At 40.7% G+C, this 22,154-nt stretch overlaps 1 protein-coding gene across 3 annotated transcripts in view; it reads right to left on the bottom strand.

Annotated features, from left to right (window-relative positions):
* Positions 1-22,154, bottom strand: part of LOC108711554 (calsenilin) — a 63,939-nt gene that overhangs the window by 35,841 nt on the left and 5,944 nt on the right. The window contains exons 1-2 of one of the 3 annotated variants that reach the window (XM_041586973.1): positions 20,421-20,531; positions 8,527-8,692 (exon numbers count right to left, since the gene is read on the bottom strand). In XM_041586973.1, the coding sequence (XP_041442907.1) occupies positions 8,527-8,692; positions 20,421-20,435 (181 nt within the window). In that variant the 5' untranslated portion in view covers positions 20,436-20,531. Of the gene's footprint in view, positions 1-8,526; positions 8,693-20,420; positions 20,532-22,154 lie in introns of those variants that run through there. The other 2 variants (XM_041586972.1, XM_018253426.2) reach the window with 2 other exon arrangements.

Below are 22,154 nucleotides of genomic sequence, written 5' to 3'. Positions count from 1 at the left end.
ACTCAATAAACTGCTTTATATCCATAGGCAGATAAAGGAACAGGCAGTGTCATACCAGGTAAACAATATCTCGCACACACTGTTGTGCCTTATATAGTGAATAAAGTACCCCCTCTTGTGAAATATAAGGATATTATAAGTTACTGAGGAGTTTTATGACCATATAAAAACACAAGGCCGAGTATTTTTATACAGGTCATGGAACTCCAAAGTAACTTCTAATATCCTCATATTTTGCAACTGGGGGTACTTTATTTATTATAATACACAAGTTTCAGTGAGTCATGTGACACAAATTACATCAGAACTCACCGTTTATAACTGATGACATCAGAACTCACCGTTTATAAGGATATAATTTACAAGATATTCATGGCTTTTGTGTATTATATATATCTATTTTTACCTATTCTTTAAATACATTTAAATCCCCATAGAAAGATTTTCAGATCTTAGGTTTAAGCTCCCCATTTATGGTCCAACATTAAGCCAGGGCTCCCTTAAGTTCACACAAAAAAAAAAAAAAAATATTATTGCTAAATTACAAATTTTCACCATCAACAAAAATACAGATACATATTAACAAAAATCAGGTGTTAGTACCAGGGCCGGATTTACATAGTGGAAGCCCCTAGGCCCACTGCAGTTTGTCGCCCCTGTCCCCTCCCCTTTTATTATCTGGACCGGAGCAATGGGGATTGGTGCACGGGAAATTTAAAAAAATTATTGTATCTCCAGCGCATCCCCCACTGTTTTTGAACCAATGTGGGTGTGGTTAGGCAGCATGCCGTCCCCCTAAAATCCTGCCGCCCTAGGCCCGGGCCTAGGTGGCCTTTCCACAAATCCGGGCCTGGTTAGTACCAAACCTGGCAAATATAAAATTATAAGACAGGTCCTGCCACATCAAGACCCATTCTTGTCTGCACTAAGTGTCTGACTGGCCAAACAGGGTACCCGAAAAACTCCTGATGGGCCCAGTTGTCATTGGATCCTCCTGCAAAGCCAACCATGTGACCTTTATGCCTATACTATGGCCATTGCCTGTTTCTGTATGAGAGAAAGGGAAGGAGAAATGGAGGGAATGATATAGACAAGTCGTTTGTAAAATGACTGAAGAAGCCTTCCAAATAAAAAGGTAGGCATCGAGGGGACTATAATGTATAGTGATACATTCACATTGAGCAAAATCTGATCTATTCCTAGTACTAGGGTTGCAGCGAGTGGTGGCAGTTTTTCTACAGGTTTTATTGAGTTTTCACGAGAAATCCCACAGGATAAGCCTTTGCAGATGAGTTGAATCAGGCCCATTGTGTTTATGGGGGTTTATATATATATATATATGCTGTTATAATGATCTATTTTCCTATAATGCACAATTCATGTTTCTGCAGAATGATGTGGGCAAGGTGCCCCTGTCCTGTCGAGCTTACAATGTATTTTTCTGTCCGGACAAATGGAAATCACTTGCTCAAGGTCACTAGGCTGACAAAAAGGAAATCAAGCCAGATATCCCTGCCTCGGAGTTCACTGTCTCAGCAGAGTTTTTAGCACTTGTCATTCCATCACTCTATATATCTCTCCATCTCTCCGGCTCACATGTGAGAGAAAGGAAAGAACTGACCCATAGAACTGCACCTCCCCATCCCACAATCCGATCACTCAGTGAACAAACTTTAAAACATAACTTTTACTAAGTAGGTTTACAAAAAGGGATCCAGGAACAACATAACAATTAGGGAAAGAAACAGGGAGACGGAAAGACTAAAGGTAAGAGGTTGGTGGTCTATATCTATGATCGTCAGAATGGGTCTTACTGGCTTACACCAGTGCAAACAGCATGTGAACTGGCTGTTGAAGTCATGACAGTTGTCTTCATGCTTATTTATAGATGTGAGCTTCTGGCGGTTTCGTGCCTTTGACAAAGCTCGACTACTGCGGGCGAAACATGCGTCATGCGCATTTTAGGAACGGTTAGGCAGGGTGGCGAGATGAGACCTTCATAATAGGTTATGCTTTACCCATGAAACCGGAAGGGGTGCTATGTGGGTGAAGGGGTTGTCAATCAGCGGAGAATTAATGGGTAGACCTCAACAACGTAATCTTAACTGATTGATTGTGCCTTTGATGTGGAAGCGCATTTCAGCCAGGCAGGCTAAATACTTGTTCTTATCTATATTGCCCCTAGTAACCTAGTCTTATCCACGTATCTGGGAGGGGTGCAATTCAAGGGGTATCCTTAGGTGATTTCAGGAGCCGGTTTATGCACTGGTGTAAGCCGACTAGACTGGTCTGATACCCATTCTGACGATCATAGTTATAGACCACCAACCTCTCTTTAGTCTTTCCATCTCCCTGTTTCTTTCCCTTATTTTAATGTTTTTCCTAGATTCCTTTTTTTAAAACTACTTAGTAAAAGAAGTGACTAAAAGTGTGACTAATATATCAGACCCTGCACACCACTGTCTCTCCAATTGATGGATGGTGCTCCCTACTCTAAACTTTTTACACTGCGCTATATTAGTAGGCGCTTAAAGCTCTACAGTGCCACCAAGTGGTTATTTCATTTACTGTATAAGCATTTCAGTTTGTTTGTACATGCTTCTGCCACCTAACCAATTACCAGTTACAGGTATGGTATGGGATCTATTATCAGGAAACCCATTATCCAGAAAACTCCTGATTATGGGAAGGCCATCTCGCATAGACTCCATTATAAGCAAATAGTTTTATTTATTTTTTTAAATTATTTCCTTTTTCGCTGTAATAATAAAACAGTAACTTGTACTGGATCCAAAGTAAGATATAATGAACCCTTATTGAGTTATTTAATGTTTGCTGTAAGGTGCTATGTACAGTCATTATTTATTAGGCCTGTGGGAGCTGTTTGGGCCTCTGTGTACTTGAAATACCAGGGCCTATCTTGAACCCCTGTCCAAACTTGGTTCTTCTGTTATTTTGAATGCAGCAGTGTTTCCCTTTAGCCTACACCTTGAGTAATGAGCCTGAACCACTGTGTAAATGGTCTGTACAGTATTGAGAGCCTTGTGCAGATATGGCTAATAAGGAAAGCAGTAGGGTAAGGTTTAGAAGACAATTTCTGTTCAGGCACCTGTTTCCATTCCAGACTTCATCTGCCTCCCCCTTTAGCCTATTACACGGATACCTGTCTATGACAAAATGCTCAGAACAGTCATAGAGTTATAGTTCTGGAAATATCCAAGACAGTAAAATAATGGACCACCTTAGAAGGGCAATAACAAGAGAGAATATCAGTCTTAAAGGGGTGGTTCTGTTTTAAAGTTAACTTTTACTATGTTTTAGAATGGTCAAGTCTAAGCAACTTTTCGATTGGTCTTCATTATGTCTTTTCTATTGTTTTTGAATTATTTGCCTTCATCCTCTGACCCTTCCCAGCTTTCAAATGGGGGTCACTGACACCATCTAAAAACAAATGCTCTGTAAGGCTACAAATGTGTTGTTATTGTTACTTTTTATTACTCATCTTTCTATTCATGCCCTTTCCTATTCATATTCCAGTCTCTTATTCAAAGTGTCCTGCTAGTTGCTCACACATAGCTAGGACCTAACAGGGAACTGACATAACTACACTCAAACTGCAGTGGATTCAGCCAAATTGTAGTGAATGGAAATGTAAACCCTTTAAAACAGATTCATGTGAAATTTGTTTTTCGGGGGTTCCCTTTGGTATTTGAAAGAAATATTGGACAACTAATGTTTTATTTGATGTTCCTGCAGCAGATTAAAGGAAAAGGATAAAAGGGATGTAAAATCGCTCGGCGTGCTCTTCTAAGCCCTTCTGCAATTCATATCACTTACATATTTTTTTTTTTTTTACTTTTCAAGATAGTGACAGTTTTTACACGGCTAATATATTTGATTTGTAACAAAAGCACCATCTGCTGTTCATTTTGACCCACTTGCTCACAAAATGAATTTTCAGCTGTAGACTGTAGCAAGTTGGACGCAATGATCAGCAGGTGGCACTGCTATTTCAGTTCATTATATCGGCAGTGTGAAACGGACACTATCTTGAAAACTAGAAAAGAAAAACAATGCAAATTGCAAAAGGGATCAAAACAATGCACTGAGCAATATCTATGACCCTAAATGATTTCACTTGCTCATCACAGGTGGATGCTGCATCTACAGTAACAAGGTGGGAATAAATTCAGAATCCTGGCAGAAAAAAATTAAAGGGGAGAATAATAAAAACAAGTCCAAAGTTTCCTTTGCTAGCGGTACTACTTACTGATCTACTGCTCCTGATTTAGACAGAAGAATAACACATTTTGGACTGACCTGTACCAGAGGATCTCCTGGTCCCCATCCAATCAGCCCGTACTTATCTATGGTACCACCTATAGGGCATAAGTCTATATGACACTAACTGCCAGCTTTGGGAATGGGCCCTCAATGTTAGATTCTCTGGCCCTAGGAGGCCTGTCAAACGTTTGTTCTCAATCATTGGTTTGGACCCGTTAGTTAATAACACAAATACTGATACAGTTATGGGATCCGTTATCCAGAAACCTGTTATCCAGAAACCCCTGAATTACAGAAAGTCGTGTCTCATAAACTCCATTTTATTCAAATAATCCAAATTTTAAAAAACGATTTCCTTTTTCTCTGTAATAATAAAACAGTGCCTTGTACTTGATCCCAACTAAAATATAATTAATCCCTATTGGAAGCAAAACCAGCCTATTGGGTTTATCTAATGTTTACATGATTTTCTGGTTGACTTAAAGGATAAGTAAACCTTTCAAAAAAGTGAGTGTAAAATTGATGAGGGTGCTATTCGAAGCACTTTTGCAGTGTACGTCCATTATTTATTTATTTTTAGAGGCTGTTCTGATGTTCTTCTGCTTAGGATAAAAAGATTAGAAACCTTTATCAAATCTTTCCTTTCTTGGAGTAAAAACAAAATAAATAATGAATGATTCTTGGAATAACACTCTTATTAATTTTACATTCACTTGTTTGAAAGGTTTACTTATCCTTTAAGGTATGAAAACCCCAGGTCCCAAGCATTCTGGATAACAGGTCCCATGTATAGAAATAAGATGATTATAATAAACCTGACATGGATGTAGGGGTACTCAGAACAGTGCAGCTCTTCAGGCTAGACTCCATCCAATACTTTGCACCCTTCTATTGGTCCAGACCCACAGTTTAGGAACTTCAGCCTTGTCTCCATCGATTTCACGTTTGAAAACCATTACACATATTAACACATTTGTTTCACTAGTAGAAGAAGCACTGTCTTTAAAAAATACATTTATAGAGAAGCAAATGAAGCGGCTTCTGTCCCGGCATCTTCCGTTTATGTGCCTGACAGCCTGTGTAAATTGATTTTGCTTCTTGCGATTTAAACACGGACGCACGTCCCTCTAGAATTGTTAATGGATGCATAAACGCTGCTGTACCTGCCTGAGGCATCACATTGCTGTGCCTTTTATACAAAGAACCCCCCACAGTGGGAAACAATGGAGATAGCAAAGCATGATGGGACACTGGGGTCACCTCTCCGCTCCCACGAGGCTTTAATGGATCCTCATGCAAATGTACACAGTTAGCTTGTCTGTAACCGTTAATGAGATATAAGAGGGGAGAAAGTTGAGAAAGCAGCTCCGGCACACTGAGTCAAGTACAGTCATCTATCTAATCTATCATCTCTCTGTAATATATCTGTCTGTCTATATCTGTCTATCTAATCTATCCATCATCTCTCCATCTCTGTAATATATCTGTCTGTCTATATCTGTCTATCTATCTGTCTATCATCTCTCTCTCTACTTATCCATGTTACCTATATGTCTGTCTGTCTATCTATCTACAGTATCTATCTAATCTATCATCTTTCTCTCTACTCATCTATATCTATATTACCTTTCTGTCATTCTGTCTGTCTATCTAATCTAATCTATCATCTCTCTAATCTGTCTATCTATCTATCTATCTATCTATCTATCTATCTATCTATCTATCTATCTATCTATCTATCTATCTATCTATCTATCTATCTATCATCTCTCTAATCTGTCTATCTATCTATCTATCTATCTATCTATCTATCTATCTATCTATCTATCTATCTATCTATCGCTATCATCTCTCTAATCTGGCCGTCTGTCTATATCTATCTCTATCTAATCTATCATCACTATATAAATAAATGATGATGATCTCTATCTAATCTATCATCTCTCTAATCTATCTATCTATCTATCTATCTATCTATCTATCTATCTATCTATCTATCTATCTCTATCTATCTATCTATCCATATGATATGGAGCAGTTTTCTATGGAGCTATAGGAAGGGGCTGTTTGAGACAGCTAATCTAATCAATCATCTCTCTAATCTGTCCATCTGTCTATATCTCTATCTATCTCTCTCTCTAATCTGGCTGTCTGTCTATATCTATCTCTATCTAATCTATCATCTCTCTATTCTGTCCGTCTATCTATCTATCTATCTATCTATCTATCTATCTATCTATCTATCTATCATCTTTCTCTCTCTGTCTAATCTATCATCTCTTTCTCTCTACTTATCTATGTCTATGTTACCTTTCTGTCTGTCTATCTATCTAATCTATCATCTCTCTAATCTGTCCATCTCTATCTATCTATCTATCTATCTATCTATCTATCTATCTATCGCTATCATCTCTCTAATCTGTCCATTTGTCTATATCTATCTATCTATCTATCTATCTATCTATCAATCATCATCTATCATACCATATGATATGTAGCAGTTTTCTATGGAGCCATAGGAAGGGGCTGTTTGAGAAGAACTCTCACTTGCCAAATGATTACATCCTTGTGCCAACATGCACATCTGGACTTGGCACTGTTAGTATCAATTTAAAGTCAGATATAATACTTAACAATGCAGAGAAGAAGCTTACACACACTCCCTTTCCTTGGCTCTAGAGCTGCTGGCAGTTATTTAACTGGAAAATACACTTTTATTTCTAACCCACTGTTACTTTGCAATCAGCCAGATGCACAAGTGCATTTGCCCTTTCTGGTCTTCAGGTTGATCAGCTCCACTGGCAAGTAATCATGTCCCAGGGAGAATGCTAAATAATAGATGGAGACTGCAGAATATTCTGCACGCTGTGCCTTGCTGTAGCACTGCTCACTGACCCAGGGGCATTCGACCTGCAGCCAATTCACAGTTCACGGGAAAATCTGCCCTTTTAGCATAGACTTGTTACAGATGCATATTATATGAATGCTTTGCATGAGGAACAAATGTCTTTCTCGGAAACAGAAGAGCTGGGAAGTGGGCACTTGTTCCATTTCCTCAAGTGCAGTGAAGTATGTGACTTATTTATACTTGAGATCAGAGTTCAAGCTTCCCTGATTAACACCTTCAGCTTTCAATAGTGAGCAATTGTGTCTCCTTGTGTGCTAAGCAGCAAAAGAGATGACGATCATATTCAAGGCTTCCCAACTCAGGGGCCAAAGGCCAGGTACATTGGTGCTAGCAATGCCTAATTTACACTGGCAGCTCCTATTTTTCATTCTGCGTTTATGATAACATTGTATTTCATTATTTGCTGTGGCCACTAGAGGGAGCCTTTGCTCAATCAAATGGTATTGCATGGAGTTCCTTTCTTCATAGAAAGCAAAGCAGTGGGAAATCCAACATTTTCTGTTTACCTGCCCCCACCCCATAATTGATTGAGGGATTGATGGATAGATAGATGATAGATATAGAGAGACAGACAGATAGATAGATAGATAGATAGATAGATAGATAGATAGATAGATAGATAGATAGATGAGGGAGAGAGAGAGATGATAGATATAGAGAGACAGACATATAGATAGATAGATGATAGAGAGAGAGAGAGAGAGAGAGAGAGAGAGAGAGAGAGAGAGAGAGAGAGAGAGAGAGAGATAGTGAGATAGATAGATAGATAGATAGATAGATAGATAGATAGATAGATAGATAGATAGATAGATAGATAGAGAGTGAGAGAGATATAGATGATAGAGTGACAGATAGATAGATGGATTGATAGAGAGTGAGAGGAGATAGATAGATGAAGATAGATAGATGAATATATAGAAAAGAATAACATTAAAGGAGTGGGTCATCTTTAAGTTAACGTTTGGTATGTTATAGAACGGCTTATTCTAAGCAACCTTTCAATTGCACTTGATTTTTTATTTTTTATAGTTTTTAAATTATTCGCCACCTTCTTCTGTCTCTTTCCAACTTTCACATGGGGTCATTGTGCAAATTGTCTCAGAATATTGACTCTCTACATCATACTAAGAGTTTATTTCAAGGTGAACAACCCCTTTAATAAAGAATGGAAGATTTCCATTAACTGCTGTACACAGGCAAGAGTAGCGCAGCCCCATGCATTGATATAAGTTGCTAAAGGTTCTTATTTGGCAGGAAGACACCTGATTGGCTCTTGCAAGTACACTGAAAAAAATCAATGTGCAATGAGTACACCAAAATATAAATGGCAATACCTGGGCCTTGTGGGGAAGTGCTGGACAGTATCCATTTCACCAGGCAGCATTTCATCAGTGTCCTACGGGACAGACGAGGCTTCTGCCATTTCACACCATCTTTTTTTTCAGGGGAAGTCTGACCGGGGTCTCCCAACAAACTGCCATCATTCTCCTTAATGTCATCCTGAAAGAGATAAACAGTTCCATAAACCCATAAATCACACATATTTGATATGTACATGGATATAGAGTGTTTGGCTGTGTGTGTATGGGGGTGTCTACGAGGCCTGATGCTGCTTTTTTTAAATAGTTCCCCTTTGAACAACTGCTGCTCTGTCAAAGGGCAGGGCCCATTTAACTTTTAGTATGCAATTGGTTTTGATTTTTTTATTATTTGTATTTTTTGATTTATTTTGCTTTTTGTTTAGCAGCTCTCCAGTTTGCAATTTCAGCAATCTGGTCGCTAGGGTCCAAATTCCCCTAGCAACCATGCATTGATTTGAACAAGAGACTGGAATATGAATAGGAGGAGGCCTGAATAGAAAGATGAGTAATCAAGAACAATAAATGTGTACTCTTACAGAGTCAAAATAAGAAGGCAAATAATTCAAAAGCGATAAAAAAAGAAAAAATGATGGCCAATTGAAATGTTGCTTAGAATTAGCCATTCTATAACATACTAAAAGGTGAACCACCTCTTTAAAACAAGGCCCAGAGTAAGAAAACAGGTAAGAGAGATGAGAAGAACAAGGGAAATTGCAAGAGAAGAGCAGGTACAACCCAAAGACACTTATGGAATGTAGAACAGCAGCCCACCATATAAACAGATCATTATCCCATTGTTCCTGTTGAAATTAACACTGACATATGATATGCAACAATGTACAGTTAATGGTGTGAAGCTCCATTCGAATATTCATGGCATGGAATATGGGAAAATGAAACAGGGCCACATCCATGGGCGTAACTATAGAGGAAGCAGACCTTGCAGTTGCCCAGGAGGTATAGGGGCCCCATGAGTCCCAAATAATGAGCAAATTCAATATCTACTGGTAGAACAGGACAACCTCTGGATATGTTTGGGGCCCTAAAATTAATTTGCTGTGGTGCCCAGTAACATCTAGTTACGCCACTGGCCACATCCTTTGGTTTTTGGGACGTAAGAGCTGATGGGCCGTACATTGTTGAACAAAGATTTAAAACAGTAACTGTTGCAAGGTGGTCCTCAGTTCTAGTAACCCATAGCAACCAATCATCACCACTCCTCCACCCTGGATGCACAGGGTTGGAGATAGAGAAGGCAGCAGAAATATGTGCTTTGGGTCCTAGCATTCCTCCTCCACCGTTGCACCCTACCCTTATGCTGCCCACCCCTTGTTCTGGCCCTCAGCAAGGGTTTGCATTTGGAAACCATTAGTTTGGTTGCTATAGGTTACTAGACTTCTCTTTTAAAAAGATGATCCCAGATGTGTTGGTGTCTCCGCCTAGCCCTACTGTGACGAACATCCTATAATCTTCCTTATCAGCAACTGCTCTAGAGGGCTATAAATAATAGCACTAACTGAACAGGAGTCAGCCCTGAGCCATTGCACCTTCTTGCCCCTCATTCATTGCCAGTTTTAAATCTGAAATAGTGGGGAGAAAAGTGCATTGTGTGAGCTTTACATCTGATTTATGCCCCCCATTGGTAAATGAGCCTTGTGCCATTTTTAATCATGTGCTCCATATATCATCTGCATATATCATCTGCCATAGACATCAGGCCACAAACAGTCTGTGCTGAGTGCAAGCAGTAATTACACGCTATATGTGACACCAGGGAACATATGTACCAACATATTTCAGGGCAATGCTGCATTTATATAGATCTCTCTCATGTACACACACACACACACAAGCCTCTTCTCATGCAGTATGTCAGTATATCATGTGATGGACTGATGCACATTTTTCTATAGTTTCCCTGATTTATCACGTTTAATGTTATTGATTGCTAAGTTTTTCTACAGTACTGATTTTATTGATTATTACTAATTACTGAATAGCAATAGGTTCATTTAGAGTCAGTATAATGCGGCTTATATATACCCCTCCATTATCCCTCCGTTACACTCCTCTGTTATAGCCCCCATTATACCCCCTCTTTTAAACCACCTCTGTTATACCTCCTTTTTCATACCCCTTTATCATATCTCATGCGTTGTACTCCTTTGCCATACCTCATCTGTATTACCCTCTCTGTTATAGCTCCTTTGTCATACCTCCTCTGTTATACTTGCAACACTCTCTTGGTGACCCCTCTGGAGCCAAGGTTGTACCGTCTTACCAATTCAGGTCCCGAGTCCCCTTTGCAAGGTGAGAGGGTACTGGGAAGTTCCTCTATAATAACGATTTAAAGGCAAAGTAAACATTCAGTTTAATCATATGCATTCACATTGCATGACCCAATACCCCGAGGAGCCTGTGACAGTCTCATCCTGCCACCTCCCTGTCAGGCAAAGTCCTGCACTACTCCTTTGTATATCCCTGCTTGTACCAGCCTTCTAGTGCCAGTGAAATCCTTTCTTCTACGTAATATTGGGAGGGTGCTGATCCCTCCTTCACCGTGCACCAGGTGTCTAGGTTTGAAGGCCAGGGTGTGCGAGCGGTGCCTCCTTTCCTGCTCTTCTTTACCCCATATCTGGACAGTTGGATGCAGTGTCGGAGTGGAGACCCAACCAGAAGACCCCCCACAGGACCTTCCCACTGCCTGGGTCTCAGTGGGCCAGTCTGACAGAGGTTATACCCTGTATTTAATTTTCCCCAAATTCTTTTCCTTGCTCCATGTGTTTCCCCCACCAGCAATGCATTATGTTTCTGCCAGTATCAAGTACATACATCAGAAGTTGAATTATACTCTCAAATGCTCTTTTCAGCCAATTGGGTTTGGTACTAGGGAATATCTATTCTGGCATGGACTTGTGGTAGAGCTCTTTACGGACCATGAGAATACTAGGGATAATATAATACATTTGCATAGCTTCCAATCAACAGGTAGCATTTCCTGGTCAGTAGTGATCGGCAAATCTCTCCCGTTTCGCTTTACCAAAAGATTTGCGAAGCTCCGAAAAATTTGCAAAACTCAGAAAAAATTAGCGAAACTGTGAAAAATTTGCAAAATGCATTGAAGTCAATGGGGACGTCAAAATTTTTACATTAGCAGCAGTTTTGCGAAACAATTCGCAGGTGTCGAAATGCAGAAATTTGCCGCGAATACATGCCTGGCGAATAAACTCACCCATCACTACTGGTCAGCTTTTTGAAAACAAACACCTGATTGGTTGCAATGGCTTACTAGAACTGGGTAAACCTTGCCCCTTTTATTATATAACCCTGCAAGACAGCTGTTTCTCCAATGGACTTGCCAATTTGCAGCTTTGCTATTTCGTAATCTAAATGACGTCCTCTACCAAATAAGAGGATAAAATAATTTATCAATGAACGGCTGGAGCAGCAGGCTGGACATCTCGGAGCTGCACTGAACAGCTTATTGTGGCTGCTCTTTGCTCTGTTTAAGGGAGGAACTCCACGATGCGTCTGGTGCCGACACGCAATGCAACGTGACGGATGTTCTAAAGAAACAAGACGTAAAGGAGAATCGCATGTAAGAACTACATTTATCCGACTGTCGGATGAAAACACATCGCTGTGTTTTCATCCGACAGTCGGATAAATGTAGTTCTTACATGCGATTCTCCTTCACTTCCTGTTTCTTCACAACATCCGACACGTCCCATGCGTTTCGTCACATGGAGATGTGTCGGCACCAGAGGCATTATGGAGTTCCTCCCTAATACATAGGGCTTATCTTCAGGTTGGCCCCAGGCAAGGGATTTTGGTGGGTTCCAAGCTAAACTTAAAGGAGCCCCCCCTGTTGGTGATGCCCCGGCTCACCTCCAGGGACATCCCCAAGTCAACCCCTTTCCCATTTGTGATATCCCTGAAAGGGTTCAGAAGGACTTCAGGAGTGAAATGGGCATGAGACGGCAAACAGAGGGTTAGGGTTGGGTGTGGGATGGGAATTTTCAAGAATATAACCTGATCACAAGAAGTACTCCTTTGTCTAGAGAAAAAGCCCCTGCAGTTGCAAGCAGTATGGAAGCCCCCACTCCTATATATATATTAAAGCCAATATCCAGAGAATGAATGTTCCATGCACATAGTAACAGATGAGCTGATAAGAAAAGATAAAGAGAAGACAAGCCACAGGCAGCCTCAGGGAATCCATGTAACAGCTGATCGATAGGTCTGTAACTGACCCTTTGCATCTGTCTATTAGCCACTGGTGCCACGTGACTGACACAGGCAGACATTTGACTCGTCCCCATAGAGCTCAGTGAACATTATCAGACCTGACACTATTGCCCTAAATGTGAGGAAGCACAAGCTGAGGCAGCACTCTGCTGTAGTCACAGCCTTTCCGGACCCCTCCTTGAACCATCTGGGTGGGTCATTATGACTGTCTCTTGCAGTTCTTCACTATTAACACTGCCTTTTTCCCCCCGAAAAGCAGATGTCTAATAAGGAGGGCAGGGGGGGATAAGAGTTTCTTTCCATTGCCACATTATATAATTGTTCTGAAATTGCATAAAAAAAAAAAAGAAACATAAAAATACAATTACAAGCACCAGCGAGAAATTACCCGAGCGGAAATGGTAAATTTTTCATTAAGCTCATGGAATGAATATTTTAGGTAGTGCTGCTATAGACAAGCTCGACAGAGTCCCAAAGCTACAGAGGCAACATATTAACATGGGAAGAAAATGCTCAGAATGCCCTGGACGGCTCTTTTGTGAGAGTTGGGCAAAGAACATGGATACAAGTCCTGTAGCAACACAAAGGGCACGCATTTATTCTGTTTTTGTTTTAAACGGTCATTTTCAAGGTGCTGCCAACTTATATCAAGATAAGCAAGGATGCAGGGAGTTACAGAGTGACAGCAGCAAAAAGCCACAGACACTTTTCCTACATTATCACAGCTCTTTAGTGACAAAAAGCTCAAAACTCAACTTAAACTGACAGTGACAGACCAAGTGCTTATCAGGTACCATTGACTTGAATGGAGAGCACCTGAAAGCACCAGCAGTGGTACAAGACTTTCAGGATTGGAAAGTCCCAGTAATGATTGACTCATTGCTTCATTTAAAGTTGTATAAATCCTCCCTTCCCAGTCACTCTCTTACCTGAGAGCTGGCGGGGAGGGGGAGATGTGAATAGGCAGTAAGGCAGCTGGGGGGATTGGTTTATGGTTGTGCATGCTAGGCCCCCTCCAAAGATTTTTTGGAAGAGGGCCAACGCCATGAAGTTACACCATTGGTTGCCATGATTTGATGCCCATGTGTCTTACTGTTTATGGACCCAGAAATATTAGAGGAATGATTGGCATGTAGTAATTTTTATTGGTATGAGCCTTCTAATTACGTAGCAACCCAACAATTGACACAGTTCTCACCAGGCACAATGTCTTTTGTCTATGATTATAATAGAGGGTGCTCCTCCATTTATCTGTAACACCTCATGATTTAATTAACAATACCCAATACCCACAGTCACCATAGTACTGCAAAGGGCACAAGTTATTTTTGCCTGGAGGTATCACCTACCATGTTGTTTAGCCATCAGTTACCCTAAGGTAACTCTTACAAAGAGAAGGGCAGTCTTTGTGGAGTAGATGAGAAGAAAGGTTATTCTTGCTCAGCCAAGACAGTGCCCTGCAATACTAGCAAATGGAAAGAATACAAATTGCCTCAATATGATCCTCCTTACTATAATTTTGTTTAGGATTTGGCTCTTGAGATTAGCTGTGAGATTAGTGGTTCAAAAAAAAAAAAAATTCTAAAACATGCCGAGAATTCTGTTCTTTTATCGTTAGTGACGTGTGGCTGGTTTTCATATAATAACAGGAAAAATGAAGCTTCATGCATGACTGTAGTTACAATAAATTAGTCAAAGGGGTGGTTCACCTTTCAATTAACTTTTAGTGTGATGTCGCAAGTGATATTCTGAGATAATTTGTAATTGGTTTGTATTTCTTATTATTTGTATTTCGCTTTTTATTCAGTAGCTCTACGGTTTGCAAGTTCAGCAATCTGGTTGCTAGGCTCCACATTCCCTATGGACCCGAAGGATTAATTTCCTCTTCGGTCTGAGACCTCATGTTCTGGAAATCCCCTGTATGGCTGAGAGTGGGGTTTCCTAGAGTTTCCAGGGGCACAGCTCTTGGATTGGTGCAGCATGGCTGATCCCAAAGGAACCACAAGGTGTCGCTGTGCACCAATATAAAAGGAGATTGCCATGTGCTCACACATCCATCTTGATTTGGATCTTGATTTGGATGCAGGATGGAGTGATCATCCGCTGGGGTGCTTCAGTGGCTGACCTCAGACTTTGGAGACACACCATATGGCTCCTATGCCCTGAGTGGGCTCAGAGATAACTAGACCCTGATGTTCCAGAAGATTGATGCCAGACATTGGACTTTAAAGGCTCGTGCTATAGAGAGTACTGGGAGCTAAAGTTCAGCAAATGGATCAAGCAAGTGATGTGCTCGACTGGGAGAGTCTAGAGCCTATAAAGTGTGTGTCTCCTTTGGGGTGAGTGTTACCTGAGGGAAGGGGTAGGAAAGTATGAGGATCCAGCGATCTCCTGTTTGGAGAAACAGGCTGTTTGTGTGCCTGCCATGTGGGATCAAGTACTTTCCAGCAGGAAAGGTATTTGGGCAGGTAGCGCTACCCAGGACTGGTACTCTTTTGGGGACAAGGGATTGAGACTCTTGGGCTGCCAAAATGGAGTAGTGCGGGACTTTTCCTGGCAGGGAATTACCAGGACTGGACTGCTACAGGTTCCTAGGGTAGTGGGCAATTTTATTAATGACGATGTAAAGTTTTACTTCCCCTTTAAATTTGCATAAAAGTTATATTTGTTATATAATAAAGTGTGTGATTGATTTGATGTCCTAATGGGGCCACCGCAGGTGTATTCCCATTAGGTGGAGGCACTGCCAGAGAAGCATTCCCAGTACCTTTCACCTTTCAGGACCCGAGTTGGTAGGCAGGTACGACCTTGGCACCAGGGGGGTGCATTACCTTGAACAAGAGACTGGAATATGAGTACGAGAGACCATACTAGAAAGTTAAGTAATAAAAAGAAGCAATAAATACATGTGTAGCCTTACAAGGCGACTGTTTTTAGATGGGGTCAGAAGACTGAAATAAATCAAAAGTTATAAAAAAAAGAGAAAATGAAGGCCAGTAGAAACATTTTTTTAGAATTAGCCATTCTGTAAAATGCTAAATGTTAACTTAAAAGTGAACAACCCCTTAAACACTAGAAGGTGTCTTGTAACTGAACCATGGCCATGCCCTGAAGCAATAAATGCTAAACTGCTAGGCTAAATAAAGAGGTGCCTAGGAAGCAATTAATTACATATAAACCCTTTTGTGTCCCATTAGTCCTTAGTGTGTCCAGGATGACTGCTCTAGATGTTGCTGGGAGAAACCAGAGGTGTAGCAACATGACATCATCTTCTCCTGAGTCTGGTCCAGGACCATAGATGCAAATGTTCTATAACATCTAAGTGGTGCACAAACAAGCCAGCTAATGATGGGGCATCTTTTTTTTTTATTATTCTTGTCATTCTCTTATGCAGATAAACAATCCCTCAGCCCATGGACCTAGATATCACTTGAAAGTCCATGAGTGACCAGCATCATTCACTGCTTATTGTCAATGACTGGTATCCAATAGTCATTAAGTTTTATGCATGCCAAAAAAAAAAATCAATATACTTTGGATTTATGAAAGCAGCATGTCAATAAACCATGGCAGCTATAAGGGTTTCCCTGAATACTGGGAAATAAATATAATCTAAATAAAATGGATTTATCTCTTTCTGATCATGTCTCTCTTTATATTGTGTACTCACTCATACTGTATATTTCAAGTGTAAAGCAAGATATAATGACATGCCTCTTAATTAGAGTTGTTTTACTCCATTGGAGTAAAAGAAGGAATCATTCCCCTGTACATTATACTGTATTCTATTAGCCCATCTCAGTTCTGACTGCCGCTTCCCACCACCTTCCTCTGCCCCTATGAATAATAGAGATGAGCTTTTGTTTTCTTTTTTTTATGCAATCATTCATTATTTAGAGTGGAAGGCTAATTAAAACAGACAAGTGCACCTCGTTTTTCCCTTATCCATCATGATTACCAAGCTGGTTAATCTCAAATCAGGGAGAAGGAGGAGTGCGGAGCTCATTATACAGCAGGAGCCGTTAATGAAGCAGTAAAAGACCAATGGCATGGGGGTGTTTATAGGCATGCCCAAACTGCAGTCCTCCCAGAAAGCAATGGTTCAGTGACAGCTAGATCTCTGCAGGCTCCATATCAATGAGTTATACCGTTTAGAGATTGCAGCAAGGACATTAGAGAAGATGCTTAATAACAGTAATGCACAAGGAATATAGGCCCAGATTCAATTCAGTGAGAAAAAGGTTTATCACGTGAAAAATCATGGATAAGATTTAATTTGACATACAATTCAATTTGGAAAATGTATCTCATAATTCATCCCATGAACGACCAGATTCAATTAAATTACTAAAGAGTTTATCATGTGAAAAGTTATGGATGAGATTCAATTTGAGATGCAGTTCAATTCAGAAAAACTTATCTCACAGCCCTTCGGGCCAGATTCATTTCAGAGAGAAAAGGTTATCTCATGGTTTATCCCGCACAAAGTCATAGACGAGATTCAATTCGAAGAGAAAAAAAACTTTTTCTTCTAATTCAGTTCCAGCTTTTTGGAGATAAACAGTGAGATACGTTTTTCTGAAATGAATTGCAACTCAGATTAAGTCTCGTCCTTGGGTTTTCACATGATAAACCCTTTTCTCTTTTCTTTCTGAACTGAATCTGACCCAAAACCTCTGTTGAAGTCTATGGGGAAAGAACTGGAACTGAATTAGGAGAAAAGTTTTTTTCTCCTCCAATTGAATCTCGGCCATGAGTTTTCACGTGATAAACCATGAGATAATTTTTTCTTGTTAATTGTGACTCATGAAAGAGTTGAATTGCACACAACGGGGCAGATTTACATATGGTCGAATACTGAGGGTTAATTAACCCTCTATATTCGACAGCCGAAGGTAAATCCCTCGAATTCGATATTCGAAATTGAAGGATTTACCGCAATTCGTTCAATTCGTTTGGATATTCGACCAAAAAAAGCTTGCAAAGCCTATGGGGACCTTCCTAACATTAGGCTAACATTGACTTCGGTAGGTTTTAGATGGCGAACTAGGGGGTCGAAGTTTTTTTTAAAGAGACAGTACTTCGACTATAGAATGGTCGAATAGTGGAACGATTTTTAGTTCGAATCGTTCGATTCGAAGTTGAAGGTCAAGGTAGCCAATTCGATAGTCGAAGTAGCCAAAAAAAACATTTGAAATTCAAGTTTTTTTTATTCTATTCCTATGCCCCAACATGTTTCCTATCAATGTTTTCTGCAGCCCAATTCTCTCTGAGTTCTAGACTCTATCTTGGTAACATGTTCCAAGGCTGAAAGGGGGACTCTAGACACCAGTTCTTCATAATTATCCCTATCACTATAAAGGAAAATAAATTGCAGCTCAGAAACAGACGCAAAGCCCTGGTTTATATAGATTATAGCAACAATTAAGTTTGCTCTTTTATTCATTATATACATTATTTCTATTAGGTGTGTAACATTATTGTCCATGAAACACATAGTACACAGACACAGCTTTTCCCATAGGACATTCCTTCTCCTTTTATTTGCATACATTACTGGTTATTTAAAGCATTGTGCCAGAGGGATACATCACGGACAGCCCTGGAATAACAAGACTGGGGCAGGGGAAATGTAGAAAGAGAGAATGAAGAAACATACAAAGGAGTGGGACCTGTTATCCAGAATGCTCAGGACCTGGAGTTTTCTGGATAATGTATCTTTCTGTAACTTCATACCTTAAGTCTACTAGAAAATCATGTAAACATTAAATGAAACCAATAGGCTGGTTTTGCTTTCGATAAGGATTAATTATATCTTAGTTTGGATCGAGTAAAAGGTACTGTTTCATTATTACAGAGAAAAAGGAAATCATTTTGAAAAAGTTTAATTATTTGAATAAAATAAAGTCTATGGGAGACGGCCTTCCTGTAATTCTGAGCTTTCTGGATAACTGGTTTCCGGATAACGGATCCTATACCTGTATTAACATCTTGTATAGTATGTGCTTGGGACCCTGAAGGAATAACTGAATTGCATAGAAATTTTTTATTTAAAAGATCAATTTACATTAATCAATTCAATTCAATCAATTCATAAACAGTTCACAAAAAAACCCAAAAATAACCAAAAATCCCACAAACCCAACCATACACCCTCCAGCCCGCAGAGTCCATCCCTCTGTCCACTGGCAACTTTTCCATCAAACACACCAAGTCAAAGGCCAGTTTGAAAAGTCTTGGATTGTCCATATGGCCTTCCTTCCCCCCCCCCACCAAACCAAATGAGCATTCCAGAAAAGTCTTTAACTGAATTGCATAGAGAGTGGAACAGGAAGCAGGAAGAATAAAACACTATGGGGGGGAGTGTAATTAAAGTTGCAAAGAGAAAAACAATTCGCACCAATAAGAATAAAAATCCACATTGCGCAATGTAATATTGTTCTTTAAACTGTTATTGCATTGCAAATTTTAATCGCACTTTGCGAATTTTAATTGCACTCTCTTCAGAAGTGCTTGAAGGTGTTGTAATCTTTTGGAGCAAACAGAACGTTTTTTTGAGTAAGAAATTTTATTACATTTACTGCGCATTGCCGCAAACTATAAAATTCTCAAACAGTCTTCCACTGTCGGAAGTGGTCGCTAAACAGTTTCTGGGTATGCAAAAGCTAAATTAAATTTGCGCAAAGCAAAATTTGTTCGCGCAAAGCAAAATTTGTTCGCGCAAAGCAAAATTTGTTAGCACAAAAGCATAACTTCTCACTTTGTGAATAGTTTTTCCGTTACCGACTTTTATTACATTCCCCAGGTTTATAAAAGGCACTAAGTTTGCGCAGGAGCACTAGCCCATAGCAACCTATCAGCAGGCAGCATTTACTGGTCACCAGTTTAAAAGCAAACATCTTATTGGTTGCTATGGCTTACTGATCCTGGGCAAACATAGTGCCTTTTGTTACATTTGGGGGAACGTAATGGAACATGAAACCCAAATATGAAACTAACTGGGAAAATGAGAAGCCCCGGAGTTAGGGTTGCCACCTTTTCTTGAAAAGAATACCGGCCTTTCTATATTTTTATGCATTTTCCCTATTAATAACATTGGGATCAAGCTTAATTTTTACTGGCCAGGCCGGTAAAATACAAGACAACCCTACCCAGAGTCCGAAAAAAGGAACATAGAGGTGGAGAGACATGGCTCCCACCCCCCTGCCTCTGCCACAACCCCCCTACAGACTCCCAGCCTCACTCGCAAGCCCCCTCTGGGCCCCGCGCATACCTGTCCTGTAGTTGTGACACAATCAGGGCCGGAGTGTGTGTGTGTGGGGGAAGATATCAGGAGGCAGTGTGTGGGTCTGGGCTGGTGGGGCCCATGAGGGTCAGGTAGGGTTGCTAATCTGACTAGGCCGACCAAAAAGGGGTTAATGTCCAGCTAGTTGTTAGAGCATGGGTCACATGCGACTCAAAACACTTCAGGCTAGGGCCTTCGTTACATGGAAGATTTCCCAGGTGTAGTAGTTTAACTACAACTCTCACGTTACCAAATAGAAATAAGAGATTCTTGTGATGAACCAAATGAATAACAGTTTATTTGTATAAGACAAATGAGCCCAGGGTTTACTTACAGAGGTACAAGGCATACACAATGCCACACAGCAGGCTGAAACTGGTTACATGAACACAGCAGAGACAGTGACTCCCATCAGGCGAGGTAGTCAGGTAGTACATCCATTTTCTTCTGCAATTTAACTCACAGTGGTCCGGCTTCCCCCCAGTGGAGTGGTCAGGGAGAACACCTTTCTAATCCCGACACCCTATCCACTGCGCCACTTCACTCTAGGCAATTCAATAGCCTTGGGAAGCTACTCACTACTACAATCCTCGGTGGAGCTCCAGCTGCTCTTACTATCTGTCCTCTCTACCTTACTCTCCTAGAGAGTCTTTGACAGAACTAACCCTGTTTAGCTAACCTCATTCACGCGGTTCCCTGCTCCCCGACTTATACACTGGAGGACCCAGTCCCTCTAGGCACATGGCTTTTCTGGGCCTTGCTGTACTGAGACTCCCCTGGGCACACCCAGCCGGATCAGCATCCAGCAGCCAAGAAGGAAGATCCAACCCTTCTCTCTCACTATACCAGAGTGTGACAGGATGTGGTCACAGCTCCTCCTGGCCCATAGCATTGGATATGCAAATACTTAAACTAGAAATTAGATACATGAGCTTTTCCCCAGTAACTAGGGAAAAGGAATAGGGAACTAAAGCCCTAGGGCAGGCCTGTCCAAAGTCAATTGCAGCCTGCCTCCATCGTGAAATGAATAATAACGTGGACCCTCAGCACAGTGCGATCAGGAACCGCGCAGCCGTAGCAGTAATATTTGGGCACATGATTAGTGAAATGATCTGCCACTTGGTCTATACTGCTGCCTGTGAGCTGAAGGTGTTAGTAATAGATACGTACTGGCACGTAGTGACAGCTATGTGATTTCTTGTTTAAATGAGGCGCGGAGAATAAGTGTTGTGTTTAGTGTTTTCAGTGGGGGTGATTTGCGGTATTCTGATGCCGTGTGTAGAACAGGGCCAGCAGGGCACCGGGAAAAAACCCGGTGGGCCCCGGATCTTGTGGGCCCCGCCAGCCAAGACCCACTCCCTACTTGAAGCAAGGCAGCTCTCCCTACCTCCCTCCCTGAGGGGCCAGAGGGGTTTTGCAGCTGGGGGGGGGGTCATAGAGTGCTTTGTGGTTGGGGGGCCCTGGTGTAATATGGGGCCCCTAAGACACCAGGCCCTGTGGACCCTGGGCCCCCAGTCCGACACTGGCCCCTACAAACAATATGCAGTATTTACTTAGATCCAGAACTGGTCATTTCATGTCACATTTTCGATAAAATCATTTAAAACACAGACACTTCTTTGTAGCATTTTGTGTTGCTCCCTTTCCCTATTTATATGGATGCGCACACAGTGGCTGCGTCAGCTAATCAATGTTCTCAATTTTTAGTTTAATTGATCCGCTTAATTTAGTTTAATGCTCCTGTAACTGTACCATTAAGCATGTAATATTAATCCTTCTTTTAACCCCCCCCCTTCCCATGCTAACCCCCCTATATATATATATATATATATATATATATATATATATATATATATATATATATATATATATATATATATATATATATATATATATATATATATATATATATATAGAGCAACGGATGAAGCTTGCACTCACAGGTCTTAAAAGAAATTACCAAGTGTTTATTGGATCAAAAAACAACTAACATTTCAGCTAGCACTCTAGCCTTTCTCAAGTGCAAGATTTGTCCGTTGCTATATCTCTACTTATTGGGCTTTTTGCA

This window comes from Xenopus laevis, chromosome 3L, assembly GCF_017654675.1.
Source record: "Xenopus laevis strain J_2021 chromosome 3L, Xenopus_laevis_v10.1, whole genome shotgun sequence".
Lineage (NCBI taxonomy): Eukaryota > Metazoa > Chordata > Amphibia > Anura > Pipidae > Xenopus > Xenopus laevis.
The sequence above is the reverse complement of the archived record's forward strand: the minus strand, read 5'-3'. Positions and strand labels throughout refer to the sequence as shown.